Consider the following 18,366-nt stretch of genomic DNA (forward strand, 5'->3'; position numbering starts at 1 on the left):
GCTCTGGGTGCCCTGCCTGGGAACAAGAGGTCTCTGCTGGTTGCTTGTGGCTCCACTTGTTATGACACCTTTCACTGCAGTGGGAATTTGCCAGCCCACCATACCTGAGGATTTTTTATTTTGATCACTTTGAGCAATTGCTGCTTTAGTCTAGGGTGAGTATAGAATAACGTGAGTACTATTAACAGATCAGCCTACAAGGAACCTTAAGAGTTACATCCTCCTACTGCTGAAGGGGCATCCTGGGATCTTGAATTAGAACCAGCGTTGAAAGATGTTTTATGTTTGATTGGATCAGTGTGGCTTAGCAAGCCCTGGAGCAGCCCTTTTAGCCACAGCAATGCCAGAAGCAGTCTAATAGCAAATATGGGACTCCCAATGGACTACAACCCTAATTCCTGTGAGAACTTTCTAATAATCTAGAGCACAACCTCTCATCTTTATAGGGGTTTTTTTAATACAAACAATTTAGCTATATGCAATTTATCATATAAGCAAACTTAAGGACAACTTATTTTTTATAAATGTGCATTGCAGTTTGAAGATAGCAGAGATTGTGCAGTGATTGTTAATTATTTTCTTAATGAAGCTATGTTGATCATCAATTTTCAAAATAAGCAGTTGTCCTGAAATTTAGCAGTATTCTTTGAATACTGCTGTTGAAATGATCTGATGTGTAAAATTACTGCAAATTGTCCACCAGAGAGAGCTGTTGCAAAATTTTATTCCAACAGCTGTTGAAAACAATTGTTTCATTACCTTATTATGAATCAGGTACATTCCCTGGCCACGGAAAATTATAGGCAGTAGTATCATTAAAGGGCAAATGGATATACCTAAGAAGGCATTTCTGTTTATTTAATTTAATTGGCATACAAAGATTTAGAAACAAAAGAACACACACACAGAAATTCCACACAAACTGCTTCTCCTTATTGTATCAGACTATCAGGAATGGGAGCAATGGCTGAAATTTCACAGAGTGCCTCTGGAGGCCCTGCAGGTGTCAGGGAGGAGGTGCAGCACTGATGCCAGCTCTCTTGGCCGAGAGAGGCTCTCCAGTGACTGCAGAGCAGAAATGAGACGCACAATGCACTGGCAGCCAGGGTGTAACGTAGAAACCTGGTTTACTTCATTGCAAACAAATGGACAATATATATTGTACAATATATAATAAAAATACAGCTGATACAAGTGCCACTAATTAACAAAAAAACTAATATTAAGACTTAAAAATGCTCATTTTTGTAATATATACACTGCAGTAATAAGCCACAATAAATACATCAAATTTCATATCATTCATAATAAATACGGAAAATATAAATACAGAAGAATACAGTTAATTTGAATAAATTATTACAACATAAGATCTAGGTTAAGTTCTGTTGAATATTATTGTAGCTTATATTACCCTTTGGCATCTTTGATGTTACAACTTGTTTAAAAAAAGGAAATTAAGGAAATGTGTAGTTCATGAAGCTTAAAATTATTTCCATATACAGATTTTAAGATGAACTTTCTTTCCCTTTGCTTCTTCAAACAGTTTAAAAGCAGCAGTCCAAATAAATATCTTGCTTAACTGTTGAGACCTCCATAATTTTAGTATGCAAGATCATCTGTAATGGAAAATGTTAAGTACGTAACAATTATTTTTCTCAGAAATTAGTAATGTTAGAAGTAATGTAGAAATTTTAAACTAATGGCTGCAATTATGCATTTTTACTAGTCCCATTTTAATGGATTACCTGTCTAAAAGACAATCAACTTAAGTGCTTTTGAGTTTATGCCATGGTGTATGTACTATTTACCACTTGCCAACAAAAATTTCAAAAGCAATTTTATATTCTTGTGGGGAAATATATATATATGTATACAGAGAGAGATGAACCTGCTAAAAGACAGGGATGGACTAGACAGTGTGAATGTTAATATAGTCTGTTAAAACAAAACACTTTAAACATATAAAAGGCAATGTGTTTTTTACAAAATTTCTGTTAGTTGGAGATTGAAACAAATCAAAAGAACCAACTGTCATGTTTTATGTTAACAGGTATTAACAAGTACATTTGTATTAATAATTTTATTTGTAAAAGTTTATTACACCAGAATGCAATGGAACTTAAAAGATCAACTTTACTAAGACAATATTACAGGCTGAGGATCTTAGGAACAGTTTTGTAATCTACAGATTTTGACTATTTTTGCACTGTTAAATGTCTAGCGCTTATTTGACATCAAACACATTTTAAACATATTTCACAAACTACACTTCAGACATATTTCCATAGAAGTGCCTACAATCAAGTCAGTTAAGAGAAGTGCCCAGTTATTAAGTCTTGTTTACATGGGCATTTGAGACCTGAAGTTGTGGTATTTGTGTGAATGGCTTGGAAAAACCAGCATGCTTGCTTCTGGTTTTAAGAGAACCAGCTGCCAGTGCACATCGTGATCTTTTCCAGAAGCTGAAACTGGTGCTGAGTCTGTATCTGAGACTCACAAATGGTTCTTTACAGTGATCCCCCCATTACCCCAGCAAGGTTAACCTTCGTCCAAAATCCAACCCAAAATTTCATTCTTAAGAATGTATTTTAGAAGTTTAAGATGGAGAAACCTAAAATAATTACCTGCCATAATGTTAAGTCTCATTTGAAAATGCCAAGATAAAATATTGATAAAAGGACATTTTGTCTTTGCTTTTAGCACCTCTTGCTAGCTGAGAAACTGGGTATATAAGAACAGGTGCCTGGGAGCAGAGTTAACTGAGATGATTTTGAACTTGTCTTTGAAACTGCCATCAGCAAAGAGTGACATAGTAGCAACGCTTTTAGGGTGCTGATTTTTTGCTTTTTTTACTCCATGGATTTGGATAAGTCTTTTATTTAATGGCCACCTGTATAACTCTGGTCTGGAAAAAATGCCAGTTCCTATTTCCACTGAGTTCATGTTTGGTTACAATATATTAAATTACAGAAACAATATTTCAATCCAACATGGGCAAGCTTGTAGTGAATGTACATATACTTTACCATCCTTGCTCTGAAGAGATCGTAATTCACCTTTCTCCTTCTGTTGGATTTTTTCTAATATACTTTATTTTTCCTTTAACAGGAAAAATAATCCTTATCAATCTGTGCCTTGCCTTCATCTTTTTTTTCCTCTAAATTGTTCTTTCTATCCTCCCTGCATTCACTCAAGTGTTTGAAGACAAAGGATTATCTTGATCCTTTTATTAGAACACTGATGCACATTTGTATCTTCCACCATTTTCCCTATCAAGAAAAGCCAATCCCATCTTCATGGTGTGTTGGAAAAGTGAACTTAGAGAAGAACATACATGAGAGACAAACTTTTTTTTACTTGGGTCTATTGGACATTCATTCATGAAAGAGAAGTGTCATTGCTAAGCTCCATATTAAAATAATTGTGTTAATAAAGTACAAAATCTACCTTTTGACTTTTTTTTTTTGTTCCACCCCAAGCCTTGGATGAAGGACTGTGATCTCAGCTGAGAAGGTGCAACACAGAGCACCAAGAATATGGTTCTCCAGTCAGTGGGACTGTCTGAGGGGTGGGTGTGTGCCAACCCTAAAGACAGCAGTAGAGCAGTTTATATTTTAACTCTGGAATCAAGGAATGCCCTGGTTAGGAAGGGATCTGAAAGACATCAAGTGCCAGCCACTGGATCACGCTGTTCAAAACCCCACCCAACCTGGCTTTTCAAGATCTCGTTCTCAGCACAAAGGACAGCAGAGTTGCCCTTTGGCTTGATTTTAATGAAAAGTCTTACTGTACAACAGACCTCTCAAACACCAAAAGGGAGGAAGGAACTAAAAAGAAATTACTAAGGCTGCAAAACAAGTGTTTCATAAAGTGGATGTTCATATAAAGTAAAATCAGCTATTAGAGTAGCAGAAAAGTCCTCAAAGATGTTACAACTTTCCTCCTTAAGTGGAAACTATACTCTTGTTAGCCATAAAATTAAAAGCTGCCTTGGATTTAGGGGAGGGAGGAGACAGTGAACAGGAAAAACTTGTGAAGAACTCAAGCATGTGTTCACTCAGACATCTTTAAAACTACATTGCACTTCATCACTTCACAGTATTTGTACTTTGGATTTGACACTTCTTGGAGAAAATGGACAATAATTTGCACATGGACAATGATTACAGAGAATAGCAAAATTAGGAATATTAAAAAAACTTTGAACCACTGAAAAGGCAAATGATGAGATTTCTCATACCAAGGAACACGTAAGTGAACTAGACTCTGTTTTGAAAATAACAGCTTTCTACCATTTTAAAAAAATAGTAATCACATTTAGTATTTTAGAAATAAATTCTATAGAATATATTCTCTGAGTTAATTCTAGATTTTCAAGGTATTTTACATCAGCTGTCCTGCAACCGTAATAAAGCAGATGACAGAATTACTCTTTAGTCTCAGCGGGAAAGCGAAACATCCCCAAATGCTTTAGGATTTTCCATAGCATCCTGTTCTGTTCCTGACTGTTTCAGGACTTAAAACAACTGCCACAATGAACACTGGTTTATAAAACTCACGAGCTGTAACAGTGCCCTTATTTAACAAATGCCTTTTAAAAGGGTGTCGTGGGTCTGTCTTGCTTTATGTTAGAGTGGGAACACCTGCATTGCTACAGGAGCAGCCTAGACACGGAGTTTCAACTGAGAGAATTCAGCTGGCAAAAGAAAACAACATGCAGAGGAGCAAGACTGCTTGTTGCTGCCAAGTATGGTGTTGCAGGAAAACTACAGTCTTGCTGCTCAAATGTTAAGCACTAGACAGGCAGATGTTGTATATTCAACACAATTTTTAGTCTAATTTTTCACTGTGAAATTTACTTGTTAACTTCTGCTCATTAATCCAGACTAGGGAAAGGAGAGCTCATTTCAGCTGTTTTTCATGTTCGTGAAAAATTTCTGGTCACTTCTGAGCTGGGCTGGGCTTAATTTGGAAAATGGCATTGTCTGCAGTACAAAAATTCAGTTATGATGCCAAAACATGAGAATAAAATTGTGTTTTACCTGTTCTATACTACAGAATAATGTTTTATCACAGTATCTCCAAGTACATTATTAAGCAGAGCACAGAGCACATGATGACACAACAGGACAAAGGCAGAGTCTCCTCTGTCTGAGCCCAGTACTCTCTATCCAGTGTAGCACATTTCTGTCAGGAACACCTGAACTAATAAAACCTTTTATACATGCTCAGTTTTGCATACAAATATATGTGTACAATCTTTAACAAAGCAGCTGTGTTTGTGAAGGTATTGCCTGGGAGGCAGGGAAAGCAACATGATCAGTTTGTTAGCAGATTTACTGAAATTGAACAGCCAGATCAGGTCAGAAACCAGATCTGGCCTGGGATCAGTCAGCAATGCAGTAACAGCACCACTGACACCACGCAGGAGCCCTGCAGCCCTTGGACCAAAGGCAGGATCCCACTGGTAACAGAGCAGGGGAGCAGCCGAACCTTATCTATAGCAAGGGATAGTTACTATGGAGTGGGACCAATGGCCTTAAAATAAACAGATGTCAACTCCAACTATGATTCACTAGCAGCAACTTATGCAAATGAAAGACTGTAAAACTTTACAAATCTAGAATTTTCTGATCTAAGTGGCATACAGCTCAACAAAGAATATTAGAAGCTCCTCCTGACCAGCTTTTAATTTTAAGGATGTTTCAATGGGCATGAGTTATAGCTCTTAAGCAACAACTGCAATTGCTGTAATAGTGCCAACAAAATTCTAATTTCATGTCTAACATCAATTAAAGCTTTATATATATTTAACAATGCACCTTCTTCCAAGAGAGGTGAAGTTCACCTTATAGGCAAAAGGCCATTTGCTTTTTGGTGCTGTTCCAGTAATGGTCTCTGTGAAAATTCCAGTTTGTTTCAAGAGAGGGAAATGCCTTTGTTATGACTCTTTTTGTGAACAATGCAATATAATCACAAATATATACCGGGCTTCTTAAGAGTGGTTACCAGTAGCCAGATATCTTGGAAATGGAGCTGATAAAGACAATCAGTAATTTTAGATATTTTCACAATAATACACTGTGTTGGTACAGAAGCAAATACTGCTGGATATCACTTAGTAACATAATAATTTTATCACACAGAAACAGCCTACCCGAAATGAAAGGACTGGTTATCAACATGAATTTTAACCAGCTGGGAAATGAGACACAGCATGTTAATACATGTATATACTAGCCCAGAAAATAACACAAAAATATTTGCCATCCCATGACTTAAGCCTGCTTTTCCTTAAATGAAGAGTATGCTTTTTTGTTCTAAAAAATAAATCAAAGATTAAACAAGTGATGGGAAACTTGACTCTCACCTGATTTCTACATCCTACTCTAGATCAGAAATCTGTGCCAATGGAAATAGTAAATAACCATCACCTTAAAGCTAGCTGAGAAGTATTTTATAAAGTTGATCACTTACTGTGCTTGCTGATATTATTAAAGATATTTTTCATGTGAAAGCACAGGGGCCAAGAAAATAATTTCTTATTGCTCAGTAAGGGCACGAATAACAAAGCAAAAGATCTAATTTAACTTTCCCCTGAGAGAAATACCCCAGTAAAGTGTGTGGTTCTCCAACACACTCTGAAGTTAAAGAGCCGCTACTGATCCTCATCCAGTGTCCCAGCCCAAGCAGAAGAGATTTGTGCTTTTGCTGCTGGTGTTAAGGGAGGGCCTAATTTAAGCCTGCTGTTAAAGCAAGACCCCTATATATACAGAGACTTGTTATATTTGCCCTTAGAATATCTTGAACAGAATAATTTATTCTTAAGCGCAGAACATTAGCACATTTGTCTGTAAAACTCACGGGTATTTGCTGTACGGCATTGGAGAACACAGGCACTTACCTGGCTGCTCAGCCTCTGAGAAAGAGCCTAGAGCGGTCTGTGATGGAGGAACAGAGGCTGTGAAGTGCTGAGCCAGATAACCAGCAGGAGCGCGCTCTCCCAGGAGATGGAATATGTTGCAAGTTTGGAATCCAGACCCTAGAGAACTAGACTTTTCAATGCAGTTCATATAAAACATGTAGGACTTCTTGTGGAAACAAGTAAATAAAAAATCTTTCCAGCTACTACACGGAGTAAAAATATTTTGCTAATTTAGCATAAATACGAGGAATCACTTTGCCCAGATTTCATATAAAAACAATTAAGTTAGCTCTTTTTTTGAAAAGCATATTTTACATTGGCAGTTCTTCTACTGGAGTACTGTACATGATGTTTTAAAGAGCTTCTAACCAGAAGAATCACTGTTACAGAGAGAAAATTTACACTGTGTTTACATGCACACTGTTAACCACCTAGATTTGACACAGATAAAAACTAAGATGCTGATCTGTATTTTGACAAACAAGACAGGCCTACATTTCAACTACTTGATGTATAATAAATGAAATCTCAGTATTAGAAGAACAAAAATGCTGAAATAGATTTTGAAATCAAAATAAGGCAGTGCAGAATTACCAGTGCAGAGAAAAGCGGATTCCTAGGCCTCCTTTTCTAAACAAAAGCAAGGTTGTTTAATAAATTAGTTTCATTCCCATTCCATTTAAAAACAAGTGGATCACAATGTAATGGATATCCATATGATGCACATGTTCTTTTGCTTGCAGACTTTTGCAGATACAAAATTTCTGAAGCTATTTTTTACTCACTGAACGTACCGTTTCCTAATAAGACCAAATGGTACTAAATTGAGATACAATCAGAAGTTCACAAAAGCCAGTCCTGTATATCATAAAAATTTAGGCAATCTAGACACTTCCACATTTTTTTCCCATGCTTTATTTAAACTTTGATCAGTAAGGCTCTGCTTTTATAAACTGCATACTGACATATTCATAAACTGGCTTGGGAGAGATGTAGAGGTTTGGTTACAGTGAATTCTAGGGCTTGCATTGCCTCAGGGCGTGGAGCACTGGCATTTCTCGAAGAGGTTCACAGTGCCCCAGCTCGTACAGAACTGCAGAGTGCACTAAAGTGCGTGAGGGTCTGAGCGGTGCTGGGCTGAAGGCGCTGTGTGAGCCGAAGCTGCTGCTCTGCCATTACATACAGGATCATTCTGCTCTGGGGAGGGGGTGCTGCTTCTGCAATGCCACTGATCTTAGTTTTAAATGAAGGATTGTCTACCTTTCTCTATTCTAGAAGATGTAAATGCCCCCTTTCTGACTCTTCTGTTTGTCAAGAACAGTAAAAGAGAAAAATAGTACACTCTAAAAATGTGTTTCAAGATGATTTATCAGAAATAGTATTAGGAAAAAATAAGGAAGAATACAAGGTACTCCAGATGAAAAGTGGCCATGCTCTTCGTAAGTTACTATGGATCTTCTGCTCAAATGAACATGCTGTTCATTTTTTATCAAAACATGAACCTTAAACTACCATAAATAAAATACAAACAGTACAGAACAATTAAAACTTTTTTTTTTTGTACAGTAGTTATTTTTACATTAAACTTAACATCTTTTCAGATATGTTGAAAATTAGGACTCTAAACATGATTATTTCAAAGTATCATTTTTAACAATCTTGCACAGGCCCGACAGTCAAAAACATGAAGTTTTGATTCAGATAGCTTGGCAGGTTTCACATACGTTCATAGGTAGGCTACTTTGAAATATGTTGGGTGTGGTTTTTACTTATCTGTTTATCAAAAAAAGGGCTTGATTATTTTTATTTAAATCTTTACATGAACTGGTTTTGTGCAATACCACTGCCAGTGTAGCTTGAAAAAACAAAATGTGTCTGGAACATTGACTATAGTCCAAGCATTGTCTACCTCTTAAAAAAGTAAGTTTCTAGGAAAATCCAATGGGAGTGAATTTTAACACAGGAAGTCAGTCCTAGAATAATTTAATTTTAAACAGGCACCGTCTCTACCACTGGTGATTTGATGCACTCTTCGTGCAGTCTGCTCTTCTCTGGGAGGTTTAGTGAATTCTCAGCAGGGTGTTCCTGCACGTTACTGTCACCATTCAAAGCTGAGACAAAGCCATCTTGAGAAGGCCCTTTCAAGTATGAGTGAAATTCCACTGGTGGGTGACTCGGCCTATGCTCAGTGTACAGACTGTTACAGGGAGCGCTGCCATCCCCTTCCGAAGAGGAGCAGCAAACAATCACTGAGGGGTTTGCAGAAGGGTAATGAGGGCTGCTATAAGTTTCCTCTGATGGCCGTGTGTAGTCAACAAACTGTTCTGAAGTCATGTTGTAAGGCACCAGAGAAAGACTACCATTCTTGACAGCATCCCTTTCTGAGTAAGTCTCACCGATCTGGTTAGCAGTGCCAGCAACGTGGTTCTCTATTTGGTAATACAGAGTTGAAGAGTTAGTATAGTATGAGGCATTTTTAGAGTGGTTTTCATGCACAGCAGTTCCATCAGAGTAGCAAAGGACAGAAGGAAGAGGCACCATATCAGCATGGGAGCTCATACTTTCTACAAAATCATCTGCTTTTTCTTCCTCCTCATCTTCCTCCTCATCTTCCTCTTCCTCTTCATCATCATCTGATTCACTAGGGGCTAAACTCTGTGTACTAGAATCTGTAACTCCACTACAAAAGCTACTCCCATCTTCCTCTTCCTCCTCTTCCCCTGGGCAGTCCAAGTCCTCGGCTGACTGGGAATGCATAACTGTAGCCGGGGGTTCGGTTTCAATCTCAAAATTTTCTGCAATTGAATATTCGACTGGATGGGGTCCTGGACTCATGGAGCTACTGTGTGCATTTATCTCAGTGTGACAGCCATTGAGTGCTGGAACTTGCTGCTCTCTATTTTTCTCCAATTCAAGTTTCATTATCGTGTGCAAAAAGTGAGTCCGAACACGGATAGGGTTAAATTCGATTCTACCTGCTGTATTGCTACACCCTTCTTTAGTGCAACCACATGGAAAAGACATACGATCCACCTTTTAAAAAAGAGAATACACATTAACAGTAGGAAGCAAAAGCCTGGTGACATGACAGAGCCTAGACAGCCTAGAGAAACACAAAGGTGAATTGGGATTCACCTTGAGAAATGCTGGTAGAATAAGTCAAAGCTAACAATCATTCAGGGAGCCAGCCCTGGAGTTCAGCAGTACTGAGAGAACAGTAAGGGGCCTGGACATGCTCCACTATTGCAGAGAAGGGAAAACTGATTCTGTTCCATTGGTAAAAGTATTACACAGCAGAACAAAAATAGGTAGCTTTTCAATTTCTTGATCTGCTATAGCTTTACCTCATTTTGTGCTCAAATCCAGGTAAAAGTGTTTCCAGAAACACCTCAAAATTTGGTAAAAATCATGGAAACTAGACACCCATTGAAACAAAATGAATGATGTACAGAAACCTTTATAAATTACCAATGGGGACACCAGATCTCAGAAAACAGGAACAAAAACTCAAGTGCATTTTCAAAGGTAATCCAGTCAATTCTAGATGTAATATTGTAAGGTCAACAGACCAGGCGCAGAACTTCTACACTTAATATCTTAAAATTTTGAATCCATGTGTTGGCAAGTTTGATTAGACAGCCTAAGGTCTGTGACTTTCACCTGCACTGTAACACCTAAACATCAAATATGCACAGGAGAACCACACAACACAATCCAGTACACCTTCCCCACATGTGGAGATGAAAACAGGAACAGAAAAGAGACTATATTATTTTACATAGCAGAGAAAGTTTAGCTTGGCTTTATGAGACGGTGAAAAACGCATTCAGGAAGCAAACTCAGCTGCAATACAGCAATTCAGCAGAACTAGCAGAAATATCTTTTAGAGAACATTGTGGGACATGTACAGCTGACACTATGCAAATGTTCCTCTTCAGTCTGCAGAGGAAAAACCTGCTATATTAGCAGGTACCTTTTTACTGCCCACATGCAAATTTATCATGCTCAGACTTTAAGTACCATGCATGTTACATAAAGGACAGCATCGCAGAATGTCATTTACTGTTTCCCACAGAGTTTGGACTATAATTCACATTTGGAATGTCTGCTAACTGTTTCTAAAATAAAAGGTAATATCCCTTCTGAAATCTGCAGGCTACTTATTCTTCTGTTGTCTGCATCTGCCTATTTAGATAAAGGCCTAAAAGGAGTATGAGGAGCAGAATACTTGTGTAAGAACAAAAAAATCCCATGTATGTGCCTAAAATCATACTGAAGATATTTTGGGAGATTGTACTGATTGCCCACTATATAACCTTAAAACAGGGCATTAACAAACAGGTTGGGCATCCACAAGTGTTACTGCCTAATACCTAATTTCCAATAGTTATAACTTCAAGAACCGAAAGTACACACATGTGCATGGACACACAACCTTCCCCCTCCCCACATGATAAAATAATGACAATAATGTAGACATTTACCTGACATTTTATGCCTGCAAGACTGCAGGTGCAAGTTTCTGGGTCGCAGAAGACGCGGCAGTCACAGCCACAGTCCTCCCTGGACAGGCGGATGGCTCGCAGCTCGTGCTTTTCCTCCACGTCGATCTTCTTCACTCCAGAAGCTCGCAGCAGTGCCCGCCGCTTTTTGGTAGGCAGGGGTTGGAGAAAGAAGTACTCATCTACTTCAGTGTTGTCTAGGTCAATATCATCATCAGAAATGTCATCCAGAGTCAGTGTATTGGCTTCCTCTGATTCCACCGTGCCGTTCTTGGTCATCTGTGTCACAGAACAATTAAGGAAGTCCTTACATGACACTCACACGTACGTCACGTCATAGATGGCACTATGTGAAATGCATCATCAATTGACAAAAAGCTGTATGTAAAAATGCTGCATGACTGCCAGGAAGTTCCAGAAAATGATCACAGATATGGTAACCAAGCATTTCTTGCACATTTAGAATATGAATTAAAACCACATTTTTAATACCAAGTTTGTAATGAACGCAAGAAATTATCTGTTCTTTATTTACCTAAGTTTACTGTTTGTCATTAGCTGCTAGATCTCATGCCTTTCTGAAATCTAGTCTTTTCTGTATTGTTTCAAAAGATAATTTTTGAGACCCTAATTGATTTCTGTCTCTGAGCTCTCTGAAATTCTTAAATATACCTTTTGAGATAGCAATGATACCACTGACACAGGCTCAGATCATGATGCATCACAGGTTTGTAAAATGGTATATTTTATGTACTACTCCACTTTCTTAATTTCACATTACACTGGTAAAAGAGAGGTAATAGCTCCCTAAACAGTTCTGCCTGGCCCTGGGACAACGGGGGATTATTTACACCCGGTATTTCAACATATTAGTTCAGTAAAGTAGGAAAAGCAACATTAGAAGTCATCCTTTTTCCTGTACATCCTACAGAGAGAGAGGTAAATCCACACAGGGATTAAATGCGTCTTGAATTAGCTGCCTGAAGCTAATACCTCACCATACACACAACTCAGCCTGAATACTTCAGTCCAGAATGGCATTTTTGGTTATATCTTTTCATTTTACATTAGCAAGGTAGCACTAAGAAGAGTGTACTTATGTTTGACTTCTTTGTTTGTTTAATATACAACAGGGGAATGACCTGTCTAAGAAATTGGATTTCTCTAGTTTTATATACACAAGGCTCAAACCATTCCTTAAGCAGATCACTGTTATTTAATCTAAGTTTGAAACTGTGGAGGGAGAAAAATTCTGATCCCTGCTCCTGTAATTAATTTACTATTTTATTCAGTTACTGTCTAATAAAAATTACCTTTTAGGGCTCTTACCCCTGAGGTGAATGCTGTAACTGGCCAGCACACAAAAGCACCTACAGAACCATTCCAGTCCTGACACGTATTTCTGCTCCTCCTGCAAACCCTGACTGCTTTGCTGCACAGCAGTGGAGCATCAGGGCCTGCAGGGATGTGCTGAATGCCTCCTGCACCCTGCAGGCTGCAGCATCCAACGTGTCCCACCAGACAGCAGTTTGCCTTTTCAAAGCACCTCAGCTCCTGACTCCTTTGCAGGATGATTTCCTTCTTGTTGCCTCCAACTTTTTTTTTTCCTCCATTTTGCCACACAAAGAACAAATGAATTAATAAAAGCAAAGAGTCTAACATTTCTCAAAAAAGTAACTGGCCAACTACAGAGGGAGGAAGATTATAAAAAACTACCAAATACATTTTCCAGAACTTCAGGGGAACATTAAGCTCTCTTGATTGTCCTAATATTGCTCATCTGAATTAAACTTGATAGTAGATGGGTAAATTTCTTCATAAATCTAAAGGTAATGTCATGACCACTGAGCAAAGGCCAATGAGTATGTGAAGCCTTTGGGTGAAATTGAGTCCCACTCCGTAAAACAGGAAAAATGCAGGATGGACATCTCTGCCTTGCCCTAGTTGGAAGCTATTCCTTACAGCTTCCCACAAAGGGAACCTACTGTGTCCGCAGACAGGCAGCCTTAACAGCACTGGCCTCATGCTAATAATGTTAATGTCAGGAGACATTATGAGTAAGCAATAAGGACTCTCTTAGGCAATTTTTTGTGCTTACTCATGCTTTCTCAAATGATTATCTTGTACCTTTCATTTGATAAGATGGCTTTTACATCCAGAATTTTCACACTCTGCTGCTAATAAGTGTTTATGCTCCTGTCAAGAGTGTTTTCATCAAAGGGCTGGTGCTAAACAGCCAAAATGACTTGAAGATGATTTCACAGCCTTTACCTGCTTTAAGTTAGAGATGTTTCTTATTTGGCCTTTTGCTTTTAGCAACAAAAACAGTATCTAATATTATGGAAACTCAATCTCAATGTATTCCTGTATTTTTTATCTTTTTTTAACAGGCTCTACAGGAGCAAATAATTTCTACCCACCAATTTGTATATTTTCATGCAATTCAAAAAAAAAAAAAAAATCCCAGAGAAACTGAAATTAAAAACCCCACCAAAAATGTTGCTTTCTATTTACATAATGGTTTTCAAATAGAAAAACCTCTGACTAAACTTCATTCTACTCTATTTTCTTTATTTTTTGGTGATGTCATTTTTTAATGCAAATTGTGATTAGCACATTTTCATTAAATGAATAATAGTTTTGCTGACATAACTGCTAACACTGTCACCTTAGAATGCCACATTTCCTTTTTTATTCATTTAGAAACTATGTGAATGACCAAGCAGCTCTTCCATCTCTGTAATGAAAAGTCAGGAAGGCCCTGTTTTCTTAAGCAAACAAAACATGCTCAGTACTTTACAGTGACTCTTCACTGATTCAGCAAGTCCTGGATTTTCTTTTCACGTTTGAAATTTTCTTTTTTTTTTTAAACCCAAGCACATAATCAGAGATGCAACTGAACTGAGGTTAATGGACTAGTTAAACAGGAAGATTTTTGTTGCCAATGTTTTTATACATGCTCCAGATGAATAGGAATATTTCACTCTAGTAAAAAATTTAACACCAGTAAGATGAAAATAAGGAATGCAAATAAGGCTCTCCTTATTCACTGAATATTTATGAAGAGCTTTTGCAGAAACTTAACACTCTTAATAATCATCCACTCAAACAAGTGGCTGAGAAGATGGAAAAACATGTATTTGGAAAATAAGCAGAAAGTATGGTCTGTGTCCCCAAAACAGACTGGGTGGAAACGAAACAAGTTAATTAAGAAAGGAGATGCATCCCAGCCAAGAGGAGGGTTAGGAAAGGATGAAGAGCCAAGCTCCAGTGCATAAAGGCTAAAAGGCCTCATCTTCTCTTTCAAGGTAAATAAGATCTGTGATTTTTCTGGATTTATTTTCTTGCTAAGAAAAGAAAAGTGAAATATTTGTGTGCTTGACTATTCTTTACTCACTCCACTGGGATTCTTCTCTTTGAGCTGATTCCTGGAAGTCAGCCAAGGGATCTACAGCTAGTCATCAGTTACACAGCACAATTCACACTTGATGCTCTGAAAATCCTGTGATGTGAGATGTTACAGGTATAACCCCTATCAAGGGATAAGTCACTAGCACTCCACTAGCCTTTGGTTTCCAACCTGTCCAAATATCTGTCTGTGATTCACCTTCATCCTGAGTGGTTTTATGTTTGTTCTATGACAGTTCAAATTTTATGACCTTATGAATTTATTTAAGAATCTATTTAGTTATGAAAAATCCCCAAACAGTTAGGAGACTGAAAAAAGCTCAGTTACAATTCTAAATATTGTTCACTTTTAATTACAAAATACATGCAATGCAATCCATGACACAAAAAACCAGAAGTTAGAAGACTCATTCTCTTCCTGGCACTTCCAGATTTCTGCTGGACACCTTGTTCAAGGCTACCTCCCACCCCTCTCTGCAGAAAACAGGGAGTAAAGAACAACCTCCCTGTAAGCACTTGGAGGAACACAGCAATGACAACTACAAGAGCACTTGGTATAATCAAACAAAAATGCATCTTCAGTAAAATGAGAAAACTCCAGGGAAACATCTATTTCCAACTGAAAATGGAGCTCATAGAAGGTGATTGTTTTGTTTAACACACACACCTTGGGCCCCTATAGCTCTGACACTGTTCAGTTAAACGAGGCCAGAGATGAAGTCTTAGACAAGCTTTACCTTTAACTTTAGAGAATTGAGTTTTTCCTCCCTCAGGTGCTCTCTCAGCATCTCCCGGTGGAGCCTCTCCTGCTCCATGGCGAACTCGCCCAGGGTGTACTGGCGCACGCTGTTGTGCCGAGTGGACATTCCCAGCGTGCTCCCTCCCTGGCTGGGAACGCTGGTGAAGCCTTGCCTTCTGGTGAAGTAGTACACAGTGACACAGTTGAAGTGCACATTCTTGGCTCTCTTGCGCTTCTCCCTCTTCAGGATTGAAGACGCTGGAACAGAGACAGATTTCAGTGGGAATGGTGGCCTGCAGTCAGGCTGCAGACGTGTTCAGACAAAGGAACTGCACAAGTGACATTACCTGACTACACAGACACCGTGTTCCAAGGTGAGAAGGACAAGAAGGTAACGTCAGAAATAGAAGCCACTACAAGCTGTTACAGTCATGAACACCATTGTCTACTTCAGAAGAGAAATACTTGGCCAGGAAAGTTTTTCTTTCCCATCACATCATAAAAATGTTTTATCCTTTTACCAAGAAAGCAACCAAATCCCAGCAAAAGAAACTTCCTTCAGTGTCGCCACACAGATGGTGATCCAATGACTTGCACCTCCTCCAACCCCTGCCAACAAAGTTGCACAAGGCAGGAGAGGTCCACATCACTACAGCACAGGGTCATGCTAACAAGAAAGATTAGAATATCCAATTACCTAATTTATGAGAAATTGATGTTGGAGAAACTATAAAAGTAGTATGTTTAGTATTTCATACTGTCTCAAAAATTCATACTATCATCATCACCACTGACTGATACAGAACTAATTCTGACTAGCAGTCAGACCCACTTTGTTTTTCTTTACCTTCATCCATCTTTCTGCGGCCATCCACTGAATACGTGTGTGTATATAGTCTAACGTGTAGAATTTTTACAAAAAATTAAATCTAGTATTTTCTTAACTCTCTTCTGATTCTACTTATACCTGTGCTCAGGTTTTTTTGTAAACATATGCAGTAACACATGAAACGTGTTTAAAAAAATGCCAGATTTTAACTATTAAATATTCTTCTTCTTTTGATTCTACAGACACTTGGCAACTCCTTCCCATGATACTGATCTAGTGTTTCTCACTGATAATAGCTGCATGCCTTTAGAGAAATAAAAAAAGATACACAAACCTTAGAGAAAGGTAAGGGACACTCCTCGATTTTTAAGATGAGCAGTCCAATTTATTTGATTTGTTGCAAAATAGCAACAAGTTGTTGAGAATGCAGCTTGTAGGTCATTGCTTTGCAGCTTATAGGCAACAACTGCAGGTGTGTGCAGGTATGAATGAGAGGCCTCATTGCCAGAATTCAGGCAGTAAAATGATTTAAAGGGTGCCTGACCACTCTTGAATGGCTTGGAATCATTCTATAAAAGCAGTAAGAACAACAAGATGTAGACTGATAATCTAGAATTCCACCAGAGATGGGACCCACTTGGCCTTCAGGTCTGGTTTCATTACAGGTCTGGTTTCTTGTCACAGGTAAAACACAGTTCAGCCTCTATTACTGGTTGTGAAATGTTAATCACCACAAACGTAAATCCACAAACTTCTACATGAAGTAAAACTGTCAAAACACCCAGAATCATCTACCAAACTGTGGGAAAACCAAGTACATTAGAAAATAAAGCTCTGTATCCAAATTACAGACAGTGTGTCCTGCAGACATTATCACTGAACTTTGTGGCTCACTGAAACAGGATTACTTCTCCTAAATACTAATAAGCTGCTAAAAGTATGGTAAAGTATATGGCTTGCTATATAAGTAACAGACCTCCTGCAGGTGGGCTGGATTATAAATATAAAACAGATAAATATGATCAGGTCCTGTTACTCGCATGCTGCTAGTAAAGTGTGTTACAAAGAAAAGGTGTAGCATGTACAAAGGGAAATCAAAAGAAATTCTGTTACATTAAGCATGTTTAACTTGCATCCAAGTTGAAGCAAATCTCCTATCAACAGAGCTTGTCAAAAATATTTATAGGAATCCTTTAGTGAGGGAAGAGGGTATTTCATTAGCAGACTAGTTGATAGAGATGTGTCAATTTCGCATGATATTAAATATGGTTTTAATGTGTTGTTCTTTTTCATACATACCACAGTTCCAAAACAAAACTGCCTTTAATAAAAACAATTTCTGAGCATTTTTAAGATGGGGTAATTTTCATGCTGAGACATTCTCTTTCAATGTAGCATAAAAGCAAATACACTAAATCAGAACCTGCACTGCCAATAAGCTCTAATACAAAAGAAAGTGCATATTAAAAACCCCTTTTCCTGCTGAATGAGGTATCTAAACTATTCTGGGTGTATCCAATTTTTGATATCAGTATCAATGTCATTTGGATCTCAACTGGATGATGCCTCTATTTCAGAAGAAATACTGGCAGCTACTGAAAGGCAGGCAGTTTCTTTGCCAAATAAATGAACCAGTCACAAATGAAATGAGAAATAAAACTATTGCAAAATACTCAAAGAAAGAAAAGGAAAGTTGCTCTTGAAAAAAAAATATACACATACATTTCATGAAGAAATTGAAGGTAACTGCACCTTTGATTTCACAAGTTACAGAATCACACAAACCTTTGAATTCTCATCTGTAAAGCTGAGTATCTATGACACAAGGTCTGTGTTGATAGTAATCTGGTTCAGATCTTTGCCCTGGAACTCCTGACAGGGCGGCTTTACTGGCAGGAATGACAAATGCTGCAATGAAAGCACTTCTGTTTTTTCAAGTCTCAATCTCTTTATGGTACAG

At 38.1% G+C, this 18,366-nt stretch overlaps 1 protein-coding gene across 5 annotated transcripts in view; it reads right to left on the reverse strand.

The window, feature by feature from the left end:
• Positions 1–1,103: 1,103 nt before the first annotated feature.
• CSRNP3 (cysteine and serine rich nuclear protein 3) overlaps positions 1,104–18,366 on the reverse strand; it is a 96,903-nt gene continuing 79,640 nt past the window's right edge. For 4 of the 5 annotated variants that reach the window (XM_064717634.1, XM_064717633.1, XM_064717636.1 and 1 more), the window contains 3 exons: positions 15,576–15,835; positions 11,413–11,709; positions 1,104–9,961 (listed from right to left, as the gene is read on the reverse strand). In XM_064717634.1, the coding sequence (XP_064573704.1) occupies positions 8,918–9,961; positions 11,413–11,709; positions 15,576–15,835 (1,601 nt within the window). In that variant the 3' untranslated portion in view covers positions 1,104–8,917. The remainder of the gene's footprint in view (positions 9,962–11,412; positions 11,710–15,575; positions 15,836–18,366) is intronic. The other variant, XR_010440926.1, reaches the window with a different exon arrangement.

This window comes from Zonotrichia leucophrys, chromosome 7, assembly GCF_028769735.1.
Source record: "Zonotrichia leucophrys gambelii isolate GWCS_2022_RI chromosome 7, RI_Zleu_2.0, whole genome shotgun sequence".
Taxonomy (NCBI): Eukaryota; Metazoa; Chordata; class Aves; order Passeriformes; family Passerellidae; genus Zonotrichia; species Zonotrichia leucophrys.